The sequence below is a fragment of the Leuresthes tenuis genome, unplaced genomic scaffold (assembly GCF_036924035.1).
Source record: "Leuresthes tenuis unplaced genomic scaffold, fLeuTen1.0.hap1 SCAF_21, whole genome shotgun sequence".
Classification (NCBI taxonomy): domain Eukaryota; kingdom Metazoa; phylum Chordata; class Actinopteri; order Atheriniformes; family Atherinopsidae; genus Leuresthes; species Leuresthes tenuis.
Window position 1 is genome coordinate 22,118,254 of NW_027325375.1, and position 26,984 is coordinate 22,145,237.

The 26,984-nt window shown below is 40.0% G+C and overlaps 1 protein-coding gene across 1 annotated transcript; it reads right to left on the minus strand.

Annotated features, from left to right (window-relative positions):
• Window positions 1-26,984, minus strand: sptbn4a (spectrin, beta, non-erythrocytic 4a). The gene is made up of 19 exons (XM_072375376.1): window positions 26,847-26,984; window positions 16,088-16,351; window positions 13,549-13,782; window positions 13,141-13,230; window positions 12,771-13,049; window positions 12,531-12,661; window positions 12,159-12,363; window positions 10,200-10,445; window positions 9,928-10,062; window positions 9,370-9,611; window positions 7,593-7,731; window positions 6,341-6,425; window positions 5,821-6,032; window positions 3,954-5,479; window positions 3,728-3,788; window positions 3,144-3,412; window positions 1,903-2,073; window positions 1,660-1,702; window positions 1-735 (listed from the first exon to the last, which is right to left on the minus strand). The coding sequence occupies exons 1-19, from the start codon at window positions 26,967-26,969 to the stop codon at window positions 436-438; spliced, it is 4,755 nt and encodes a 1,584-aa protein (XP_072231477.1). The 5' UTR covers window positions 26,970-26,984; the 3' UTR covers window positions 1-435.

Here is a 26,984-nt window from a genome sequence, read left to right on the forward strand (position 1 = left end):
TTTTTTTTTCTTCTTTTTTTTAATATTGTGAAACATGTCATTCACCACTTCTTGGGTTTGTCTTGATAGACAGAGCATTACATTTTCAAAGATACATACAGAAAGATGCTGTGAATCCAAGAGATTAAACGATCAACAATGGAACATGACAGTGACTAATTCCTTGGGACCATTTGTTGGAGTCTTTTCTGTCAGGGCCAACCTCCGTATCAACCAGCAGGTGGCACAATGCAAGCACTGATGTATTGCCTGGGTGAAGGGAAGGGGCTGAGAGATTAGTCTGTCACAGTTACATTTATCTGTCCAAGGACTGTGGCCTCAGTGTGTTCAGCTGCTGTGACTGAGTTTCTGCAAACATGCTCTCCATCCATCCCTCCCATCCACTGCCTCCTATGATTTTTGTCAGTGAATAATGTTAAAACACAAAGGGACTCCTCATTTGCTCTTTCCAGACGTGCTGGAGCCCCCGGCCCCACCCTCCAACTTGTCGGCAATTTCAGATGTGTCTAACTTCTCTGAGCCATCTCCTTTCTCTGACCTCTCCTTCTCAGACCTCTCCTCCCCTTCTGCGAGCTCAGACCTCTCTGACCTGGCATCTGCGTCTCCCTCGGACTTCTCCTTCCTCTCCGAGCGGTCGGGGTCCATGGTCGAGGTGCCTGGCTTGTCCCACTTGGCCATGTCGTCATGCTCAGCTATGGAGGTGGTGATATTTGAAGTCCAGGCCTTCAAGTCCTCCTGCAGAGGTCAGCATGAGACAGGCAGCCTATTTACGGAATCTGATTATAATGTAATGTCCTTCTTTTGCATGTTGTTCGTATTCTGATTTTGGAGATGCTTGTTATTGTTACATCAAAATCCAAGCTTGCAACAGAAATTCTGAATAACTTACCAAAACAGTTAAAAATTCAGTCAACGGGACAAACTAACTTTGGTGTTAGTACCCAGTGGTAAATGGGCTCTGGCAGTATTGTACCTCCTCAAAATTTACTGTAAATATGTAAATAACAAGTAAGAAATAAGCTATTTATTTCTCTATTTACTTATACTCAAGAACATGTAGCTTTCAGCAAGTCCAATAAACTCCAAACACCCTTCTGTTGTATATTTGCTGCTGTGTTTAGGATTTTCGTCCTTACGCATGACCTAATGTCTCCGAATGGCTCCAGACCAGCAAACTGCCAAAACTTCTGCCTTTATAGAGGTGCTCACACTTACTGATGATCAATTAATCAAGTTGTTTTAATTAGCAACACCTGGCTGTTAACCCCTTACTCTCTTAATTCCTATGGAAGCAGTAAGAGTGGAACCTGGTTCTAGCTTTGTTATTGTCTAAGAAGTAATGACATGGTGTAATATGCCATCTGCTGTTGTATTTCCCTAATTTTAAGATCTGGTGAGGACAGGATAATTTTATCATATTCTGATAAGTGAAGCCTTTACTGTATATTGATATGTTTAAAAATGTTTTGAACCAGTTATTTTTCACACATTATTTCTCACATGTGTTACTGTCGGGGCATTCTATCGTTTCAACAAATGTGTCTTAAAAGTTGATTTCTTTAAAAAAACAAGAAAAAAAAACCCAACAATCTGCTTTAACTGTGCATTATTTGCACGTCTTAAACATATATGAAATATGTTTGTACAAAATGTTCTTACCTCATCTTTTGCATGGAATACAAAGTGGACTCCATCATTCACTCTGTGACAAAAAGATAAATAGAAGGATCAGTTTAAAAAAAAGCAGCAGTCAATTCCTAATGTACATCACAAGTATTTTATTAACTACATTTCTGATACATAAAATATTACAATTGTTTAATATTCTTTCAATAAATGTAACGCAAACATTCGTTGTTAAATTTAAAATCACAGTTACTGCCACAATAGAGTAGTTCTTACTTAAGAATGAAGACATTTTTCTTCTTCTTGTATCCCATTGAGGGATCAAATGAGCAGTCACCAAGGTCAACAGGAGGTTCCCCGTTATATGTTGTGGTTTGATTCTTGGCATCCTTATAGAAAGTCAACTTTCCGTCTTTAAGCACACAATATACGTTCACCCAAGATTTGCTGTAAAATCCAAAAGACATCACATCATGTATATCATTGTAGACTGAAACGCGTTGTAAAGTTTTCTCTAATTCACTTCCATTACTCACACCAGTGCATGGACAGAACACCCAACATTTCTACAGAACAGTCATTAGAAAACTACAACAACAAGCAAAAGATTTAGAAATGTAATGATTGTGTTGGCTGCTAAACTCTTGCCCCCTTTCACCGTTGCTATACATGTGGAGCTCTCAGTTCTTTCACACATGTTTACAGTCATAAAAGTAGCAGATTTGCCACCAAATTTCGGACTCACTTTTCAAACTGGAACTTTGACCTCTCAAACAGAGGTAAGTCTGAAGCAGGCTTCCAGTTTAGCGCTTGGGACAATAAATTTTTATTACCAAGGTTAGAACTATTGCTCAAAGGTTAGAACAACTTGGCTTTCATTCCAAAGGTTGGCTGTGTCGGTTTGCTGAGAAAGTGTTTATGTCCATATGTAGAATTTCAATCAGAGGCCAAAGCCTCATTTAATTACTGAAAAGTAAGCTTCCTCACAAGTTTGCGATCCATGGATCTAGTAGGGCAATAAAGACTGGTAGTGGCATTGTTAGATAGAGGTGGCGTATTAAAAGAAACATAACTAAAGGACTTGCCATACTTTAATTCACATTTAGAGAAAGATTTTAGGCTTTAACCAGTTTAATGTTTATATCATTAGCCTGATCTCCAGAACAGACAATGTGAAGCTTTCAGGTCAGAAGGGGCCATGTTCTTTATACAGCATGTAACCCCATAAATCACTTCACTTTGTTCATGATGTGCTCCTTGCTTTGGCTGCTCGCTCGCTCCCTAGACATACAAACATTTCAGTCTTTCATTAGAGTACATAAACTGTTTGATCCATTCATTCTTCAGTCGTTTCCTCTTGGGTTGTTGGTTTTGAAAAGACTCACTGTTGTTAGAACCACATAAACTCATAAATCACGCTTTCTATTCTACCACTATACATTTTATTTCTTTTTGGGTTGTGGGTGGGGTTTAGAAAAAGGTCTGTCAATAATATGATTTGTCAGTGATGATTGTACCTGTTTGGGCTCCTCTGCTGAGCTTCAAGGTCTGTGCTGGTGGCCTTTTTACGGTAGAGGGAGCCTTCATTTTGGGCAGTGTGTGAAGGTGGCTGGGGTGTTGTTGGGGCACCAGTTGCCGGGGCTGAGCGAGAACGGCGAGTTTCTTCAGGCTCCTTTGGACGGGGCCGCCTCCTTGGTTTGGGACGATCTCGGGCACGAGGACGCCCATCAAAGCGAGTCACAGGCGCTGAGAGGCTGCTAGGAGGCCGATAAGGCTCTCCCCGTGCCTGAGAAACCCATTTTTTTTTTAAATAGAGAGAGAGAATATGATCAAAGATTAACACAACACCACAGGGTTTCTGCAGGTTAAGGCAAGCAAGATTTAAGACTTCTTCAAACACAAATCTCTCATGATGACAATAGCTGCCAACATATGTGATCGTACTCTGAAAACAGAAGTGCTGTTAGATCCACTAGTTATCAAAATGATAAGACTTTCAACACAAATGTAACACTTTTTAAGACATATTAAGGCCTTATTTCAGATAAAAATCCACTGCAATGCTGTATCACTGTGAAATTATGTATGTAAGATAACGTACAGTTGCTGCCTCTCTCTCCTGGACCTGTTCAACAATCTCTGCCATGGTAGATCTCTTCTCCCTTCAGGGACAACAGAAACAAATCACTCATACAGCAACCAAAGTAATCACGGAACCCTAAAAATCATTAGGATCCCACTGGAAAGTACTGATTAGGAAAACTGTGAAGAAAATGTCTCTAAGATAATTTTCCATTTCAGTCTCAACAGTCGGACTGTTCACATACCCTGAGCGTTTGTCAGAGCCATCTTTAACAGAGCCCTCCAGGTCACTCGAGTCCTGTCTCTGGAGCCTCTGCTTGTTGCTCCCCTCCTGCTCACTGGATGACTGCCTCTCCACGCGCCTCCGGTAGCGCTCCTGTCGCACAATCAAGGGCAGCTCGTTCAGCCTGGCCTGGATTTCCTGTTCACTGGAGGTTTGTCTTCCCAGCTTGTACTCCCTCTCTCGCCTCAGATGGTCCATCTGAGGATCAGAGCGACTGCCGCGGGGGTCCCTCTGAAGACGGCCATGGAGGAGCTCCAGTCCTGATTCTGGCCCCACCATGTCTGCCATTGGGATGTCCCCATACTGTTCTCGCTGCACTCTGCTGGCCTCAAGGAGGGGGTTTATAGCCTTGTGGATGTGGTTGATCCTGGGCTGCATGAAGTCAGCTTTCAGGTGCTGCCATGCATATGCCATTTTAGGGTCCATGATGCCACCACTCTGCGCCAGGAAACCCGAACTGCCTAAACTTCCACTGCTGTAATGATTTTGTGCCAGATAGCCCGAGCTTCCCAATCCACCACTGCCCTGATAATTCTGAGCCAGGTATCCAGAGCTCCCCATGTTAGGCTGTTGTGCCAAATACCCAGAGCTCCCCATATTAGGCTGTTGTGCCAAATACCCAGAGCTCCCCATATTAGGCTGTTGTGCCAAATACCCAGAGCTTCCCATATTAGGCTGTTGTGTCAAATACCCAGAGCTCCCCATATTAGGCTGTTGTGCCAAGTACCCAGAGCTCCCCATATTAGGCTGTTGTGCCAAGTACCCAGAGCTCCCCATATTAGGCTGTTGTGCCAGATACCCAGAGCTCCCCATATTAGGCTGTTGTGCCAGATACCCAGAGCTCCCCATATTAGGCTGTTGTGCCAGATACCCAGAGCTCCCCATATTATGTGGTTGTGCCAGATATCCTGAACTGCTCATGTTTTGTTGCGGCAGAAAGCCAGGACTTCCCATACCTCCACTGCTTGGCTGCTGAGCTACGTTTCCTGAACTTCCTAACTTGCCACTCCCTAGATGGTTTTGCAAACCACCGACACATCCAGCAGTCACTCCAAAGTACCCAGAACTCTCTGCACTACCAGCAGTTTGATGGTTTATCCCATGGTAAGTTGAGGAGTCTGCTCCACCACTCTGTGACGCAGAGAAACCAGAGTCACTGCCACCTCCAGCTGCCTGTTGGTTCATCCCAAGGTACGAGGTGTTAACCAACTTCCCAACAGACTGCTGCTCCGGTCCGTGATAGCCTGATCCATTTATAACTGGGTTATAGCTGGCTAGTGTTGAAGACAATCGCTGGGTTGCAGAGGTTGCACCCAGTTCCAAAGTGGTCTGTAAGGGTTTGGGTTCTATATGAGCCTGTATAGTCTGCCTCAGGAAAGAGGAGGTAGCACTGGTTGAGGGAACACTGGGAGTCAGACAAGATAGTGGGAACATCCTTCGACTGGAAAGGGGAGTTGTCTTTTTGTCCTCCTCTCTTTTCTTCTCAGCCTATAGAGACAGTTAGATAAATAACTCATAGCATGACCAAATTTCAACCAGATATGAGGTGATGAATAATAAAATGATGGTATAACAAATAAACAGGGAAGATGTGCATTCAACTTTTACGCTTTACTAAACAGTGTAGCATGGACGGCAGAATAGGTGCGGTGGGTGTACACATGCAGTAAACATCTCAAAATGCTTTGAGCTTATGATGATGCAACTGCTGGCATGCGCAGATGTCTGCAAAGCAAACACAACATCCTAAGGTCACTTTTTTTTTCCATAGCAGCATTAAATTGTGACTCAACCGAACTGATTAAACATTTATCTTCAGTAAAGCTTACTGCGGAAAGCTGGCGGAGGGAGCTGAAGCGTTCTTTCCAGGTTACAGCAGCCTTGCGGAAGGCCTCATGGCGAAGTATGAGCTGCTCAACCTCATCGGCTTGGGCATGGGCCTCTCCTCCCTCTTGCTGCTTGGAGGTGATCAGTGGTTCCTTGGCCTTCAGCCAGGCTTCTGCCTTTACTGTCTCCTGGGCAAACTTGAAATGCTCTTGCTCTGCAGGTGACAGTATATGAATAGCATACTTACCATCTCACCATATTTTACATCTGATGTATGCTAAAGTAGAAATCTGTTATTTACGCGAAGGTCAGTGCATTATGAGTTTGATTTTATGAGTCAGATCATAGCTGGTATGACTACTGAAGTCATCTGTGAGTGAATATGGGATGTTAGCTCAAACAAACATGCTAAGATTCATACATTGATTTATGATACATTAACAGCTCAATACAGTACAAAGTGAATACTGCCCATTTCCCATTTAACCTAAGTGATGTGTTAAGTATCATCCTGTTACTCACTGCGCAGTAACTTTTCCTGGTGTTTGTCCCATTTTTCAACAAGATCCTTCTGCTTCGTCAGAAGACAGTCCACCTTCTCCTTTATCTATTGGGACAGATAGATTGTTGTCACGACCAAAACACAATGGAACATCTTAAGGAAGTAATTCTGTGACTTTACAAAACTCCAATTCCAAAAAAAGTTGGGATGCTGTGTAAAGTGTAAATAAAAACAGATATCATAAACAAATATTTTATTCACAATAAAACAGAAAACGCTGAAAATATACGTTTGCAATTGAATGAAGACTATTATCTCATCCTGAATTTGATGGCAGTAACAGTTTACCACTGTGTAGCATCCCCTCTTCTTTGACAAGTCTATAAACATCTGGGAACTAAAGACACCATATGCTGGACCTTTGGGAGAGGAATTTTGTCCCAGTCTTGTCTGATATAGGATTCAAGTTGTACGGTTTTAGTTCAGAGGACCCAACTTCCATAATTTCCAAAAATAATTTCAAATTTAGTTTTGTTTGACCATGTAGCAGTTTTCCACTTAGCCTCAGTCCATTTTAAATGAGCTTGAGAAGATGATGATGTCTCTGGATCATGTTCCCATATAAGCCACATGATCCAGAATAACCACCATCTTCTCTGCATGATATAGCTTTAACCTGCATTTGTGGATGGCACAATGAACTGTGCTCACTGATAATGATTTGTGGAAGGGTTCCTGAGCCCATGCAGTGATTTCATCAAAAGATCCAGTGAATCTGGAGATATCTCTGTGCAAGGAACATGGCAGAAAATCAACTCTGGACCCCGTGATCAACCCCGTGATCATCCCAGGTGGCACGCCATTAAAAACTGACATGATTATGTATTATATTATATTATCATAATGTACTGTAGATGAAGTCTTCACAAATCTACATTTTTACAGTTTGTAGATGCAGTTTTTTTAATAGTGCTGAACCTCTGCCCATTTTTACTTCGAGTTTCTGCCTCTTCAAGGTGCCCATTTAATACCCAATCACGTTAACATGATCACAAAACCTTCTTTCTTTTCAGTACCGCTGAAGTTTAATCCTTTTCTTGCTCCATCCTAAAACTGAGACATGTTGCTGCTATAAAATTCAAGAAGAGCTAATCCATTTTGTGCATCCATTTGTTTATATTTTACACACTGTCCCAACATTTTTTGAATGAGGGTTGCAACTGCTCTCCTGCTTTGTGTGTGACACTAAAGTTGGGAAGTTTGTTAGCTGACCTCCTCTGATGCAGGGTTGCCTGCAGCTATCAAGATCTTGCCGAGATCCGCACACTGCTGTATGGTCTTGCTGCGTCCATCTATTTTGGCTTTCAGCTCCTGGTGTTGTTTTATCATCCCTTCCAAAGCTGTCAAATCCCTGCGGAGAGACACATCAGTTTATGAGGATGAGATTAATTAAATGCTATTAGTGAATCCTAACACTGTTGTATGCAGAATACTGCGTGTCGAATCATGATAGCTTGTGATCTTTTGACTTGTGTGAAGCTCTACCATCACCATACAAATGGCTTGAGCAAATCTATGACTATAATGAGAAAAAGCCTAAACAAGAAATCTAATAGCGCCAGATGCAGAAACAGTGCATACACATAAAAAACCTGTCTACGTCTTTTGCTTCACACAAACAGGTATTTATAAAGAAAAAACTGTGTCATGAGAATGTATGCAACTCTTACAGTCCATACACACACATTTTTATAGCTATGTAATCCTGATATAAGGTGGAAACTGGAAAAGAGACCTCATAATTTACCATAAAACAAAACTGATCATTTCACAAAGCTTGATTTCATTTCACAGTAATTGTGGATTCAATAAATAACTGTACAAGATGTTCTGCCGTAATAATGATGTGACGTGTGCGTTGATGCCAGTTTTGGCTGCTGGTTGAATCCAACCCTTTCTTTTTTTTATCTCAGCAGGGTCCTTTGCTTCTAACTTATTTCTTGTTACTTTTTTACTTTGGCAGTTTTTGTCCCGTTTGTGATTACAGAACTAATAAATCCCCTAATAAAACTCACATCTTGGTAGAAGTTCTTGAGAATAACTTTTGATAGACTAGAGTCTGATGTTGGTTATGATATTTCAGTCTTTTGACAGCTACTTTAATGTTTTCACACATTTTCTAAAACAATTTTTGTCACTTATTTGGATTTTGTTAAGTTAATGTTTTTTTCTGATTCATGTATCTATGAAATAATAATAAATTCTAAATCTTTGTATTTTGAAAAAAAAAAACGACAACCCTTGAATTGAGGAAAGTAAACCAGTTAATAAAATACACTTGCTAAGACAGCTAAGAACAGATGCTGTGCTGAAACCAATGCATATTTTTATAATTGATAATTAGTATGTGTTCATGAATAATCAATTGATTTAGTTGAAAAAAAAACCAGTGAAATGCTCAGTGTAGGAACTTGCATTTTCCTTCAGCTCATGGTGACCTTTACCAATGAGTTGTTTTGAAGTTATGAATACATTTTCACAATCTTAGCTAATTACTTTTCTGTCAAAAGACTGAGGAATATGTTAATATCAAGAACTCCTACAAGTTTTTGAGCCATATGTTGCAAGCTGCAAGCAGCAGAGTGGAACCGATTTGGGAAAATGACAAAATGAATCGCCAAATAAAACAAAAATAAGAAATAAATGACTAAATAATATGAGGAGGTTGTAGATCAGGATGTGCAGCGTTTGTCTTTCATTTGGAAGATTGCTGATTTGTCCCTAACGTCCCCAAATCTCATGCTAAAGTGTCCTGGGGCAAGGTAGTAATCGAGTAGCAAAGAGCACCTAATTCCACTCTAAACATAATGAATGCTGTCTACAGGAACTACACAAGATCACAGAAACGACCACACAGACCACAGTTTAACTGAGTACTAATGTACAAAACTCAGTTTCTAAACTTGTTCTACCGAATATTCACACCAGGGTTTTTCTACATCTCATAACAAAAGACGCCACACAGCTCAACAAGGGTATGCTTTCATACCTCGGCTCGTCCCATCCTATCTGGCCCATGATGCCTTCCATCCACATTAGGTTTTCGCGCACCACTGAGAAGAACTGCACCTTGTCGGTCACTGAGGTCACCTGGACACGACTGGCCTCACAAGAGCTCAGTAGCTCCCTCCATGCCTCCATCACTTCCTGTTCCTTCACCATGATGGCCTCAGCCTTCTCGCCAGCGTAGATGGTCCTCAGTTGGGCCGCATTCTCCTGTAGTTGCCTCACCTGCAGCAAGATAGTATGGTGGCAGTTAGTTGCTTCGTTTCCCTGGAATAAGAATTAATAAATCAATAAATTCGAAGGAATAACTGTAGAAAAATGTATGTAAAAATTATTTATTTTGGGTTTTGTGTAATGAAAATAGAATAAACAAGTCCTTTTTTTATGTGGACTTATTGAGAATAGAGTTTTGTGTGTGGGTTGGGAAAAAGACACGATTTTTCAGAAAAATACTTTTTCAGAAATAGACCACTCATTTTATTCCTCCTGAGCAGATAGTACATAGCATAACCGATACAAAGAGAGAACTTCTGTCGCTTGCCTGTGCAACTAGCAGTTGAAGGGCATGCTCAAAGGAGTGCATGAGTCTCTGCAGGGTGGCCGGATTGGTGATGTTGGCTTGGCACGCCCTCACCTCTGGCAGCTGCTTCATCTTCCCTGCGATCTGAGCCAAGACCTACAACACAGGAAAAGCGGCGTCATCACAAGTGCTTAAAATAGAAGCCGCATATCACGACCAGACTGTCTACCTGAACAGGTTGATGAAGAACATAGTAGATCTGAGGCAAAGCCGAATATTTGTTATCACTGTACCTCTTTGCAGTCAGTGAAGAACTTGTGCAGCTGGTGTGACGCTAACAGCATCTGTCTACGGGTCTCCATTAGTTCCAGGAGGTCGGCCCATGACTCGTTTAGACCGTCTTTCCACTCGGCAATTGTGGCTGCATCCGAGTGGCCACAGTCGATCATCTCATTCACCATTTTGTTCACCTGCTCCATGCGCTGTTCGCCAATGCTGTTGGTTTCTGAGGCAAACTTAGTGAACCTCTCCTGAAGCACCTGGAACACAGAAAACAAACAACTCTATAAGGACTGTGCACATGGACATGAACTTATAAAGCACTGTGATCTATATTTCCTTTGTGGAGCTTGTGTCATGATTCTTAACACAGTGGATGCTTTTCATTCTGTTAACTACTGGAGGCTTTCCTCCATCCCGATTCTTATTTGTTTATGTCTTTAACTCAGAAAGCAGCTTCGGTCTGTGGCTATCAATGATGTTCCAATCCCTCAACCCATTTCACAGGAGAGGAGTCACAGGTGTCTCCAGTTCCAATATCTTGTATGTTTAATGAATCTAATAGAATCTGACTACACTGAAGACATTGCTGGCACTCTTACAGCCAAAATTATTAATAATTTCATAAACAAAACAACCAGCAAATAAATCTGTGTGGAGAATAATGATTAATTTGACTATAATATGAAATGTATTGAATGTGTGTGACAGACAACTCATGAATGAAACATGATAACACACTGTCAAGGTTTAGAGGAAAGGATGGAGCAAAGAGACGTGGGGGAGGCCCCCCTGAGGGAAGCAAGGAACCACATCAGCAGAATGGAAAGAACACACTTACAGAGACCTGCTGATTACAATATGGCACTTTTGTGGCCATAATTTAAATGTATAAAGGTGCATTTTGACTGCAGGAATATTTTCCAGGTACTAGGGTTTTTTTTAGGGTAATTATTCCCAACATTTTATCCTGCAAGGCCCCTCTTTACTATCCACAAAATGGCTCCCAACTCTTGCCCAGTGGCAGCTGGGATAGACTCCAGGCCCCCTGTAGCCCGGAACTGGATTAAGTGGGTATGGAAAATGGATGAATGGATGGGTGAATGGATGAATCAGACTGACGTGAGTGAGTATATCTTCACAGCCAAGGTATTACACCTATTTGAGGCTGGAAATGTGGAGGTCCAAGACTTAATATCTTTTAGAGTTATGTTCATAGTAAATCAGTGTGCAAATTGGTGCAGAGTAATTCTGTGTGTGTGAAGACATGCACACAGTTCCCCTAGACTGTCTCATCGTTCTTTGAAATTGTTGTCGCTCCCTGTTATACAGTTTCCCGACTTTGTACTGAATATGAATAGTTTTGTCTTTGCACAATGTGATGTTTGAGTCAGGACTCTGCATCAACTTGTGTTATTGGAGAAAGTAAATGAGGTATGCAGTTTTTACTGAAGAGTCAACTGTTCATACCCAGTTGTAGATGTGCTCTACAAAACACACATTCAAACTATGCACTTCTGTGTGTGACAGCTGTGTTTGTTGTGTTTAATTTACATGCAGACTTTTGATAATCTAGCAAATGTGTTAGGATTTTTACATTTTATTTGATTTAATTTGACTAATCTACTGTGTGTCTTGGGCCTCAGTGGAAATCCAGAAGGCCCAGTTCAGAAATAATCTTTGAGGTCCTTGAAAAAGCTAATTAAATATGCAGTGCGCTTGGTTGATACGCATTTTTAGTTGTAGATAAAGTCCAGTGGCCAAATGAACAGAACTACTTTTTTATTTTTGTAATCCCGCAATTTTTCAGAATAATAATGGCTGGTGTTTTATGTTGAAAACACGGTTAAAGGATGAACTGCAACTTTAAGATTTTCCTGAAGTGAATTAGTATAACAATATAATTATAGAATTGCGGTTGATGGTGCTGGCTCACAAATGTAAAACAGACAATAAAACCTGATATAACTGACCGTCACGTCCTCAAGGTCCTGACCCAGGTCGGTAGAACTGGCCACGGACTCTCGCTCAGTGATCCACTTCTCTAACTCCTCTACCTCCTTGTTGAGTTGATAGAGCCAGTACTGCTGCTCCAGCTTGGTCTTTCTGTGCTCCACCATGTCCTTCAGCGACACATACAGTCGGTCTATGTGGGACTGCTGCTTTGTAATCTGCTCACTGATTAAGATTAAGAGAACACACAATGACACAACCACAGGCAAACAATTACTGACAGTCCATCCTCACAGACATATGAAAAAAAATTGTGTCCTGATATGTAAATTATTAGAATTGAAAGTTTCCGCAAAAATGAAACATTATCTATCGAGGGGGTCAAGCCCCACCTCTCTGGGTGTCCTAGTTCCAACAGACGCTGGCATTGCTGGGATAGCATGCCCACTGTCTCTGCATATGTTTCCACTGTTTGCTCCAGAGCCAGGTGGGACTTCAGCAGCTGCAGGGTGCTTGCCTCATCCTGAAAAATCCACACCGAAAAAATACCAAGGCATATTAGCTATGACTTGCTTACTGTGACGCAGATTTTTGCCAGAAAATACCTCCATGAATGTAAGAGTTGTACATACTGTGCCTTTTTCTTCATTGGCCAAATGGAGTTTCTGCCCTGACAGCCAGGACTCCACTTTAGCTGCTTCACTATAGTACTGCTGTGACTGTAGCGTAGCATCCAGCATCACAGACCTCCTTTCAGTCTCAAGCTGCAAAACCTCCCACAGCTGGCGCACGTGCCCCGCCCCCTCACGCACAAAGTCCACCTCAGGAGTTCTCAGCGAAGCAATAATTCTTGCCCGGTCTAGAACCTCCTCAACCCGAGCCCGCCTCCCTGTCAGCTCTCTCTGGAGTGTCTATAGAACCAATCAGAGGTAAGTTCCAAGGCTGACAATGATTAGATCATCTTTCAGCTGACCATGGCCAAATGTCATCCATGACACTTACCTGGTTCTTTTTTACATGCTGTTGTACACTCTGGAGGTTATTTCCGTAATCCTTACAGGAGGCCAATGGAAGCCTCTCCTGGATCCACAGCTATCAAAAACAATCACAAGCAGGTCATTACATTTTTCAGAATGCACATTTAAGAGTATTTTTTAGTTCATATATATATATATATATATACATATATGTATATATATCAAGAACCAAGAAGAAGTCCAGTTGCCCTTACTCCAGCTCTTAGGATTATATTTAAGAGAACTAAATGCAAGATCAGATATCTTGATATTCAACATCATGTATCTTAGATCTGTATTACCAGGACTAACTCTGGCCAATAGAAAAGAAAAGCAAATATTCAAAATTAACATGACGGATAGGGAATTTAGAGAAATTAAGTGTACAACTTACTATCTCATCCTCAAGGTCCTGGGCAACCTGGTGCATCTCCTTGGAGGCCAGCAAGATGCGGCGTCTCTCCTTCAGGGGCTCAATGAGGCGGACGATGCGGGTCTCCACCATGCCTGACTGCTCGCCGCCCTCTCTGTCGCCTGCCATCAGGCCTTGCTGGGGTAGGCAGAGCCCCTGGAAACTTCCCAGCTCTCCCGCATCTTTGTAAAAGTCTCCTATCTGAGACTCCATAGCCTGCACCGGAGGGAAGCAAAATGTCATGTTATAGACATGAAGGAGGGACAAACACTGTTTCCATATAAGAATCTTTCAGGGTTATATAATGGTTTGCATCTCTTAAAGAAAAAAATGGCATATGGTGCATTCGTTAATGCCACTGCAATGTAATGTTATGTGTCACAAGCCATTACAGAAGCTGCTGTGGACACATGACAGGGCAGTGGAAAATGATATCAACTACAATAAGCTAAACTGCATAGTTTGTCAAAAACATTAGTTATATCAAGGCAAATTAGAGCATTTCACTGTGGTAATACAGACATTTCTCATGTGGGAAGAGAAATATTCCTGTTGGATAAAGTAAAGGTAAGGGAGGAGCAAGAAAAAATAGCAGAACTTGTTTTTTCCCTCTTTTTACACAATATTTAAGGAGAGCAATGCTTATAGGATTCCGACAAACACTGCTCTTAAAGTTTTTCCCAAAGTTTATACATAATATTTTGTGGAAATGTGTAATTAAAAAAAAACTTACTTGTCAATTTGATGCATTTCTTGTTACACAAATGAAAAAAAACTACGACAAAAAGCAGCTGATCTGAGCAAAGCTTGTTCTCCTTTTTCTCTCACGCACCATTTAACATAACATATGTGAGTGTATACAGTCTAGGTGACCGTGTTTTTTTTTAAAGGTGTAATAAAGTCAGTTGATCTTTTTTCAATTTTCGTCACCATGAATATTTGTTCTTGCAGGTTGCACAAACTCCAGCCTTTTAAGGCACACAGACTCCACAGTTATTCTAAATTAAAGAACCTAAAGGGGTTCGCTTTTCTGCCAGAGTTCACTTTGTGCAGATGAACAGACAGGAATTCACTGATTCAGCTGTAACAACAAACACGACAGTGTGGCGTTCATTTTGGACAGGAGGATTATGTACCCCGAGGTTTGATGGCACTCCAGGTAGCATGTAGAAGCCGGAATCCAGTGAGATTAAAAAAAGACAATGGTTCACTCTGAGCTCTCTCTGCTGTGTGTCTCCTTAGGCATACAGACCAAGTAGAGAACCAGACAACGAGAAAATACTGAGATACATAAGTCTTGTTTTCCAGTTTGATAGTTTGTTTTTCTCTCTTGCTTTATCCTCCCTTTCTCACTCTGACATCTCTGGCATCTAAAAAATCACACACTTGTTATACAGTGTGTGATGAGACTAATAGCTTTCCAGTTGCTCACTGGGTTCTGGTTTTGGTGCTGTTTAATAGGCCTACTCTACCTTTAGATTTGTAATACTCTGACACGTGAGGACAAACTTTGTAGTACAGTGAAAACAATGTTAACAATCATTAGCTAACATCGCTAACTAAGCTGAACACTGGCTCAGTCCTCCATCAGTTCTTCCCACACCTTAAATTAATTTCTCTCAGATAGCCAATATTATTCCTAATGCTTGTCCTTATTTGTCTTTTTGACGCCTCTTAGACCCATAATTATAAGGCCGGGGGGTCTGTCATATAGTTGTGCACTCACATTTTTTATCCCTTCAATATCAAAATTCTTGCATGGATCCATATTTATCTTATTGTTATGAGTTTATTGTTAAACTCATCCTGCCTTAGGCTACATGACTGCTGAGCTATGTTTTTGTGTGTACAAAATTCTAAAATACTAAAACATACGATACTACTAAACTAAAGCTCTAAATATCATTGTTATGCAGATATGGAGATGAAGCTAGTTCTTGCCACATGTTCCTTTAGTTAAAGTCACTCGTTTATTTACCTGCAAGTTGTACTTTGGTTACAATTTTGAGGAGCATTTAAGCCCTTTACACTGTGTTAGACAATCAGAAAAAAATCATTTCAGCCTGCACTTATAACGTGCAATTCAAGCTTACTAACCTTGTCTGCTGAGATCCTTAAATCTCCAAAATAGGATCCAAAATACGCACTATTTCTACACAACATATGGACTTAAATTACTTGAGTTTATGTACTAATATCAGAGTAGGGGAAGAAAAACAAGATACTTTTAAACTGTATTTATAGAATTATTGCACTGGATTAAAAGGGTAAATATACCACAATTGGAGCCAGACTATTTAATCAATGTTTCTACCCACTTGAGTGCAAATGTGCCAATGTGCAGGACAATATGCTTGGCAAGGTGGACAGACGTCCGTCAACAACCAATCGGTGGCAGTAACTCAGCTAATATGAGGATTTTTCACAGCTTTGAATAATTTCAGTTTCTGTCGGGCCCCCTCAACAGATGAGATAGAACCAACAGTTTGTCAGAGAGACCAAGGAGGACCTTGAGACTTGCCTGGAATTTCTGAAGCTGCTCATTGAAGGTGGGAAGATGGTGTGCCTGTTCCAGCTGGGGCGGCTGCTGCTCTAAGTGGGAGAGCTGGTTGTCGAGGTCCGAGTAGCTCTTCACCGCAGGCTCGGGCTTGTTATTTTCAAAGAGCTGACGGGCCTTGGCCTTGGTCGTGGTCTCCAGGTCGGACCAGCACTCTCTGATCTCCACCAGCTTCTGCTGCACGACTGAACGCAGCTCCGGCTTCTCCTGGATCAGCTCTAGACCCTCCTGGATAGAGAAAGTGAAAGTTTATGATCACTTGATAAAACACTGTTGAACACAGTTATGCACGACATTAATTTACTGTGAATTTTTGTTTTTCAGGTGTTAAGTCTATCCTCTTTTAAAATGACATTATGTGAGGGACTGTCATTTCTTGGCTGAATGCTTTATTTGCTTTCCACTCATATATTGCTTTAATGTCAGGTTTTGCTTTGAGGGTAAGTTCTTATAGGCTGAAGTGATTGCTGCCTCAGTGCATATCTGTCCACCATTTTAGATTTAAAGCACAAGGTACAACTCTTTCAACATTGACATTCATTATCAGACAATTTTCTCTCAAGAAAACAGCCCAGTTTCAAGTCACTACCCTTGCACCAAGAGTATACTGTAAAAACATCATGCTACACTGCACCATAAACCTGCAGACCTTTTTTCGATATGCTGTATGTAGCCCAGCATCTCAGTAAGGAGCTGAGAGAATAACAGACAATGTGAAAAAAGTGAGTGGCTAAATTCAGGCTCGTCCCAAAAATAGCTCGGCACAACAGATCTTCATGCTAAGTCTGGAGCCCCCCTGTTTGCAGAGAAGCAGGTGTATAGAGCAACGTTTGGCCTCGGGCTGACCTAAAAGTCATGCACACTACGTCTAATAAACCCCCTTTCTGTCCTTCGCCTGTGCTTCTCTGCTCTTCTTCCCTCACTAAATCTCTGGCTTTGTTTATAATGTGATCGGGATGAGAAGATGCAGTAAGATCAAAGCTTGCAGCATTTTCCTTTGTGTAAATGAAGCTTTTTCAAGGGATAGATTCGTTCCGGTCTCCTCCAGTAACGAGGAAGGAAGAACAGGGTGGTTTCCATCTATGACAGGATTCAGAGAATTTCTGCATCTGTTTTAGAAGATCGACATGGATTTGAAGAAATGGAAATGTTGCATTTTTTTCCATATCTACAGAAACAACAATTTATACTTTGTGTTATATGATGGTGGGAGATGTATTCAGCTTTTACTTAGCTTGTATCATAATAGCAACCATGCATATGATGGGTTGTATCTTCTAAATCCTGCTTCTTTCCTTCATCTTTCACAGAGTTGGACCTATATCCTATGGCTTTCATAATGCAGTGCTGCATTCCTTCTCCTGGCACAAGCTCTCTTGTTAACTGCTGCTGGTGCTCACTCTCTCACATCCCTCTCTGGCTGCTATCTTTCCTCAGCCTCGCTTTCCCTCTCATAATGCAGAGCCAGCAGAAAGCAAGTCTCTCCCTTTCCTGGCTTTACTGACACATGGTGTGAAGCAGAGGGAGAAGCAATCAGAGAGGGGGAGGAGAGAAGAGAGGGAAAAGGCAAGCTACAGGAAGAAGGAAAGCAAAAGGGGAGAGAATAAAAGGTTTATGGAACAGGAATGAGGCTGCTGGTGTGCTGGGCTGTGTGACTGCATGAGAACGGTTGGATCCAAAAGGCACTTATGACGTGAATTTCTGAGGCTGTCCTGCGATATTTTAAAGTCTACCACAGAGAAATCGTAGTTTTATGGCAACGTTGTGTTGCCAAATTCTGCAGGCTTTGTTACAATGCTGATGCAGCATAGTGAAACAGTGGGTGGGATTAGTGAGCTTGCTTTATACAACTTGCAGAGCATAACAGTACCAACACAAAACTAGGTGACTCTTGTGTTTGACTTTCTCACCAGGAATCCCTCGTCTGGTATTATGGTGTTTGTTGTTCCCTCTTTCCTGTCCTGTCAAATTCGAGCTGGTCGAGTTGAATCGCCACCCTTTCTGAGTCTGGTTCTGCCAGAGGTTTCTTCCTGTTAAAAGGGAGTTTTTTCTTCCCACAGTCGCCACGTGCACGCTCAGGATGGGGGATTGGATCGAAGAGAAGTTTCGGTGCAATCTGATAGTTTTCCTTAGCTAGGCTACTTTTTTTTAATTGACTTTGTACAAATGAATTGGACTAATTTGGAATTTAGTGGATTGGATTTGATTATCATTGTATTACAATAGATTGGATTCTAATTGGATTGAATTGGATTGCAACTTTGAAGTGCCTTGAGATTACATTTGTTGTAATTTGGCACCAAAGAATTGAATTGAATTGAATTGAATTGAATTGAATTGAATTGAATTGAATTGAATTGAATTGAATTGAATTGAATTGAATTGAATTGACTGCCCTACGTGGACAACTGTTTCTGCTGTGAACATGTTTACTACATTAAATGGAAGATGAGAGAGTGCGAAAAAATAACAAGAAATCTATGAAATAGTGTACGAACAGTCAGAATGTACGGGAACAAATGGTAAAGATCTAAATCCAGCAGGAGATTAAGAAAAGACTACGGGAATCTAATAGGCACTGCCATAATGTTCCATTTAGCACCTGTACTCGTGAAATTTGCATCCATACTACACTCATCAATCTTCCTACCATTTTCCACATGATAATATTCATGGAGTGCATGCACTGTTACATCCCAACCCACTTTCTCTTTATATATAGACCGATATTTTGACAGTTCCCATTCAAATTCCTTGGGCATTATTAAGATTTCACTGTTCTGACAATGATAACAAACTGCACATGCCTAAATGCAACAATACAGCCCCAAACCTAATCAACATTGCTGTGTTTCACTGGCAGAGGAGCAATATTTTTTCAGGGATTCAGTATTTTCCTACCTCCAAAAATATCAGGTTTCTCATCAAACCCTGACATTTCTCTTTTGGTTTCATCCATCGAAAAAACATTTTACCAACAGAGGGAAAAAAAAAATGTACATCTTAGAGGAATGCACGCCTTCTGTTGGAGTAATCTCAGCAACCACTCCTGCAGAGGTTAATGACAGTAAATTCATCAGGAAACCTCTTTCAATGGTGCCATTTTACACTTCCACAATCATTTGTTGTAGAGCTTGGACTTGTAAATATGTACATAAACAACACAGTCTCACTCATGAACATGTAATAGCTACGTTTGGTCAACGGTGGAAAATGTAGCAGTTTTACAATGAAATCCCATCATTTAAAAAATACCTACAATTTCAAAGTTCTTGCATAGGTACGTTTGCCTTTAAATAGTGACATGTCGATGTTTTGCATTATATGAAACTGTCACAAAATTCATATTTATCACTTTTAACATCCACAAAATCCCTTGTAAGAAGGTTGGTGGGGATGGATGGTAGCATCAATGCACAGACTGCAACAGATCTGAGTTTGAGTGCCACCCATCCGTGCATTTTCTAAAGCTCTTTCACGTTTCTACCTTGCTGTCATTTTTAAATTCTATCATATTTTTGTCAATATTCATTTAGGTTGGTTCTATCTACTTGTGAGATAAAATCTGATCATGTTTTCATGTTATATGTGCGGGAATTATGTAAAATTCTTCTTGGCTCAAAAACTTTGAAGCAATATTTTATGCACCTGGAAAGTCGCATAAAACTATAATATTTACTCTATATTTGTCCTGAGTCTTTGTGGTCACCAGGTCACTAAATCAACTGAGAATTCAACTACAAATACTGTTAATACTGTTGTAGTGATGTTTATAGGTAGATTTTTTATTGCAGGTGCATCACACGACTGATCAAATGACCATGACAAAGCTTTTACATATATACAGTGATATGGCAAAATGTGAAATAGTGTTTAAACCAAATATTCGTATTTTGGAAATACATTAATTTATCAACATTTTGATGCATTTTTATTGTATCAGTCACCATGACTTCTGAATGGCAGCCTACTGCAGTAGCTCTGGACATATTGTGTCTTTCTTTATATCTTAATGATATTTTCTGATGAGCTTTTTTCTGTGAAAACACATAATATTAAACAATATTTTTACATATTTTTTGGATGTTGTTCTGTTGGAATGATCTCTGCAAGTAACCCAGGCACTTTTTCACATCTACTATGAATAACCATGTCAATAGGAAAGCTGTTTACATGTGGGAGCAGCTGACTGAGTTTTACAAAGCCCAAATAATGCCTGGAATAAGTGATCCAAACGAGCGGAAGAGGAGATGTCAACGATACAGAGTAGAAACAAAATGGAGAGAAAGGAAGAAGAAATTTAAACAGTTTCTTGCCTTGATTCCCATGGGAAATGTAAGATTACTGGCAGATAAAATGGACAAGCTTGGAGCCCTGACAATAAAGCAGGAATAACATCTGGAGGGCAATATTATGGTTGCAGAAATTACTTTAACACCTTTCCATCCAACTTTCAGACTGTATGGGAAAATCAAAACTGCAGACAGAGAGGTAGCAGATGATAGATTGCAGTGTTTGTTAAAAACAGATGGTGTAATCCTGAATATGTTACCAAGGAGTGCCTCTGAACGCCAGATGTTGAACTGCTGGCTGCGAGTTCCTGTCCATGTCGTTGAAGAATTTTCACCTGTTACCTGCCAACGCTGTGTGTGAAATCATCAGCTAAACAACACCCAAATCCATTCATGATCCATCTCTCTCTGATTTACTTAAAACTTCCTTTTTATTTTTTATTTTGTTTTCAATTCATAACTATAACAGTTCTATAGCAAGTAAATTTGATAAAATTAAATTTAATTGCTATATTAAAGTTAATCTATATTGCTTTACTGGATGACTTTCAAATTAACCAATGTACAAATGCCATAAACAGGTAAGTTGGGAACTTTTTGTTAATTAATTCACAACTTCATTTAACAGACACAGATCCAAAGGAAATTCATTCTAGTTTCTCACTTATCAACTTGATTGTATTTTGAAAATTTAAACTAATATAGAATTTGATGTCAACAACACAAAAATGATGCATGTTTACCACTGTGCTACATCACCATTCCTAATGATGACACTTTTTATTGTTTTAACTACTTCTTAGATGTTTAACATCTGACATCAGTTTTTTGTCCCATAAGCAGCTGAAACATCAACTTATCTGACCACAGAACACATGCTCACTGTCCTTCTGGGATGAGCTTGTGTCCAGAGACTGCAGTTTTCTCACTTAAAGTTGAAGTGTAGCTTCCTCCTTCCCTTCCTTCATAGTTTTGAACTGTCTTTGAGTTGAGTTATGTACAAAGTGGTGAGCCATGACACATCCTAGCTTGGAAAGACTAACCCTTTACAACAAATCCTAACACCTTCACCAGTTCCAAATTATTCTTCTGATTGAAGAATATTCCAGAATATTGTTGCTTGTATCTTCTATCAACTTTTCCGTCTTCCTTCGCCTCTCTCCCAACTTTTTGTGTGTTGCTGGAATCAAATTCTAGTGTTGTTTTTTAATACCATACTTCTGTATTTCAAAATATAACATTTGTGAATGAAAGTGGAAGCAAAGAATGACTGAAAACAAAAATGACATTTTAAAGAAAAGAGTAGAAAGCATAGGGTTGTATGATAGATAAACTCAAATGTCATTCTTGACAGTTGTGTGTAACCACCACTAGACCACAAAATGCAGACAGTTTAGCCTGTTAAATATTTTTTCCTGTGATTTATTCTTCCACTCAGCCACCGTCATATCAACAAGCACAAAATAATTGAGATTTGTGTCCTGTGACGAAAATCAGTTTCTATATGACTGTGCTGATGTAACAGGCTGAATTAAAAGCAAACCTTTTCCTGCATTTGGGCCAGGCTGTCTCAATATTGTTGACTGATCAATTAATTGTGAACTATACCAGCAAACCTTAAAGATAAATATAAGAACATCTGTCTGCAGCTCAACAAAAAGTGTGCTTTGCAGGAAGACAACAACACACAAGTTGTTCTACGAACATTTTTGTCTTTTCTATATATATTGACCCGGGTTTACTTTTTCTTTTATTTATGCAGCACAAATAAAATAAAATTGAAATTAGTTGAATTAATCCTGAAGAGATTATGTTTTGGATTGACCAAATTTTGATGCAATAATATTGATCTGTGGAGGGACCTGCATCAACCAGGACGTGAAGATACCCACCAACGTCCAAGAATTTAAGTTCTCGGGATGAAATTCCTCCAAGCTAATATCAGGCTTAATCAACACTTACAGTAAATGTTTAGTTGCAACACAGGGCTTTACACCATGTACTCAAGAAAACATCTTGAAACGTTTGCCACTGACAATCAATCTAATATAAGATCACTTCCTATAATGAATAAATAAATAAATGACAAAGTAAAATATTTTTCCCATTTTTTCCTACTATGACATGTGAAAATATCTTAGGTGGTCTGGTTGTGGGATTTGTTATTTGCAGCAAAACTGCAGCTTAATCTGTAACAACAAAAGCTATTGCCTTTTGGTAATCATGTTGGGTATTTTCCAATTAAATTGCACTGAGATGACTTTGTATTGGGTACCAGCAACTCCTAAGACACTGATGACTAATTCAATAAGTAGCCATTTTGAGTAATTTAAATAACGTTTTATACGAATCCACAGGACATGCTCAAGGTAGGTGGCTTGTTTATGTTTTTACAAAGTGCTGATCCCTGATCCATATTGAGGCTTGGCACAAGGTCAGCTGTGAGCCCTCTTGTAACAGAGAAGCACCCACGGATCCTCCACATGCACGAGTCGGCCTGGGGCTGAGCGGGTGGCTTCATGTGCTGAGTAAGTACTGTGAGAGAGCAGAGGAACGGGCCGCGACGGGAACCCTTCCAAAAGGACGCAGAGTTCTCAGATCATGGCTGGGCGCGGTGTCATCTTTTCTCTCTGTCTCTCAGGTAACGACAGAGATAGCGGCTGGGTATATTAAGAGATGTTAGCAGGGCTATGGAGACATGATGGTCTCTTTAACTACCTGTCTACGAACACAGAGACTTGTGCGGGTCAGCACAGGTGAGCCATCTTCTGGACTCAGTATCTGGTATCTGGCATTAAAGGTTGAACAATTGTGCTGAGGATTTAGAAGTAAAGCAGTGTCCTGTTTCATTTCAAACTGAAATGTCGTGGTAGAGGGTTTCTCCATATTTCCCTGAGTAGAGTTACATGAGAGAAATAATATTAAAGTTATTGCTTTGAAAAAGGACACTTGAAATAGGTCCTGGTCCAAAAGCTTTGTCAAGTGTTGCACCCGTTTCACTGTGCATGCTTTGTCTGTAGGTCCCTCTACATAGATATGGTAAATCTTTGTTATGACCTCACCTTATAAGTTTTCAAATATATCAAATCTAATTTATATAATCTTTTAAAGAGATATTAAAATTGTGAATAATTCCAAACAAACGTACTGTACAGTTTACAGTTCTGGACAGAATTACTGGTATCTCTGTTCTTTTAGGCAAATTTTTTTTGTATATCTTAAAAAAGATATAGAAATGCATAGAAATATTTAGACAAGATGTCCAAAATTACTAAACAAGAACAAAATGAATAGGATTTCATATAGTTTAAAGAAATAGAAAATAAATTGTTCTCCACACACAACCACCATCACCATTCACTGATATCTGGCCGCAGAAACTTTGGCAACAGGCCCACAGCATTATAGGACTTCCATAAAATTCAATTTCAACCGAAGTGAGCTTCATTTAAACATTTATAGATGAACTAAAGCATGGCATTCCCAAATACTCTTATCTGGTTCCTCTGTCAATGAAATATCGTCCCAGTAAGACAGTGGTTTAGTGATGTAACTGTTTTCAAATACTGGTGTTGCCTTTGTGTGCTTTTCTGTCAATACTGATGTTCTCTCTCGTCTTTGCCTGTCTACTCATACATGATGCAGTGTGGAAGTTTATGATAGACCTTTAAACCACCATTCAAGATTACTCAAGGCTAGCCTGAAGCTCTAAAGGCCTTAGCTGTTTTTTTCTACTATCTGTACCAAAGTTTGCAGACTCCCCACAGCGATTCTTTGTTGAGCTTCTAAGTAGCAAGACGTCCTTTGAGCTGATAATCCTGACGTACGGCAAAACTTGAAGTAGTCCTGAAACTTGAATGATTGATTCTTGTCCTCAGCCATTATTTTTCTCTCTTTTTTCATGCTAATGCACACAAAACAAACTCCATATAGGAAGGATGTGTCACTTTGATGGCGTGGCTATGTGCAGTGCTTTGAACCATAGGTCTCTGTGCGAAGTGATATCGAGACCAATACTAAAACTATTCTTTCACTTCTGAGTTACTTTCAGTCTATGGCACGGCAACACTTTTGTCACTTCCTAGTTAGGTTTAGACAATACCATTACTTGGATAGAGTGAGAAAATAATCACAGTTTGGGTTCAAACGCACTCACACAAACACACAATGCAACTACGGTATTACAATTTACATGCAGATGCTCTCACGACCACAAGAGGTCACATATTCCTCAGACACAACTGTTGGCCATATTTGTCAGCATGATCATATGACCCACAGGCAGTTTGAGACTTGTATTTAGAGGTCGGAAGGGTTGGATCTTCACACACAAATATCAGTCAGAAGGCCATGTTAAAGTCACAAGCTACACAGTTCAAAATGTAATTTCGTACTTAGTTTAGTTGTTTTTTTACACATAAAAATCTACTTAGTTAAATTTAGACATTAAAAGGTATATGGTTTAGTTTTGGAGACCACCGAATCAAAATATTCTTTACTGACTCCTTAGATCAACACACGAAGGATGCTGAATATACGAATCAAATGTCCTGCTGAAATACATAACTTTCAAAGACGTGCAGGGTTGCATTTTAAAAAATACAGATTTGGTGGTCAACCACATGAATACAAAGTTTCTGTGAGACCAGACTGGACTTGTCACATGCCCTCATGTCTTCTCCATTCATTTCTAATGGATAGTGTGTTCAGATATTTCACTGGTTCTGTATGGAAATATTTTTTTTATTTTGTTAAACCATCAGACCAAATAAATATATGAAGCTAAAAAGAAGCAGGAAAGGTCCTTCTGTCTTCCAGTGAATAAAAGAGAGCATTATCACACATATTGAAAGAAAGACAGAATCCTCTGGAACTAAATCACAGCATATGTCACTCTTGAGAACACAAATTAATACGTCTGCATACTCTGAGCACAAAAATGCGCCTAGACTGCGAAGCAACACAAGCATATCACAAGCGAGATTATACCTTGTTTGCATTATGACTGAACAAAATCAAGGTGTGAAGGTGAGAAGGGGAGAGCATTGAGATGACAACATGATAAACCCTAAAACACATTTCCCACATGGACAACCAAGATGGCTACTGAAGATTTCATCATTAGGTAATAAACTGTGTTTAGGTTGTCTCAGGGGCTGTGGTTAAAATTAGTTTCACTGTCCTATGAATATTTTATAATACAGCACATGCTACTACAATAGTGTGTAAAAATCTATAGAGTTCAATGAATTTTTAAATGTATATGATGAAAATTGATAATTACGACACATGGAAATGTCAACAAATGTTATCAGAGATACAAATACAGTGAAGAGAGCCTGAAACATTTCTCCTCCTATGGCACAAGTATAAATGGAGAACTGATAGGAGTCTGAGCAACCTGAACTTTAAAAGGTACAAAACACTGCAGACAGAACGCTTTTAACACAATAATTTAGGAGTGCGGTAAAGCTTTTTTCCCACTGAGATGCATAAAAGGACGTTTAGCAGCTTTAATTTCCTGAGAAAATCCTGATTAATGTATAAGGTAAAATGGTGGAATTATGAGATTTCAGCTGCAAAAATGGTTTCTGTCTGACATTTTGCTAACATTCACATTATGCTTAGGGGCTGAAAGTTAAAAAGGCCCTCTTGGTTAATCCAGATCGTAGTTTTTTAAAGATCATTCAGAGTCTATTACTACATCATATGTTTAAATGGTTAAAAAGCCAATACGCAAAAAACGATGGTTAATGCAAACTTTGTAGCTTTTACCTGTATTTCTTGTCAGCAGCTTGGATTATTTTCCTAAATAACAGCAGCAATATAAATGTGACTTAAACTGGCAAAATTCACTCTGCAATTACCAGAATGGGAGACTCGTTGACTGATACACATGTCAAGAGCCCACCTGAGCTTCACTGTGTCAAAGTATGGAGAACATTCTGTGTGGATGGGATGTTGCTCTGTCTGGGTAGCAAAGCATGATGGGAATGAGAAAAAAGCAAACCAGAGAATGTTTTAATGATGTGAACTGACCTTACATCTGCTATAGATATCATACAATATGTAAATACTGTGCTCCTGGCCTTCAGTGCTGCAAGGTTTACATGTCCTCTATATGATCCACTGTAGCCATCAAATGAAATTCCAATTAGTCAAACCTTAGTGCAATTAGACCCAAAGAACCACAGGGATCACACAACATGTGAAACTGAAAATAACATTGCTGCTCTATCAATATAACCTTGAGAGTGTAACAGGATGTCCCTGAGCTAAGGGATGAAATGAAAGCTGAGTGATGACATTTCACCTAATTTTACCAATTCGATTATACTGCCACCACACCCACAACCAACACTATTTCTCAGTCATGTGCTCTTCTTGGCATGTGCTCCCCCACCCTGCCTCCGCGGGTCACCTCCACTCACCTGTTCTATCTTGGCCAGCCATTCTTTATTGCGGGCCAGCTCTGCCATAAAGGCCTGGTGCTTCAGCCACTTCCTGTGTAGCTTTTGAGCCTCATCCCGCGCTGTGTCTCGGGCCATAAGCATCTTCTCTTCCACCCG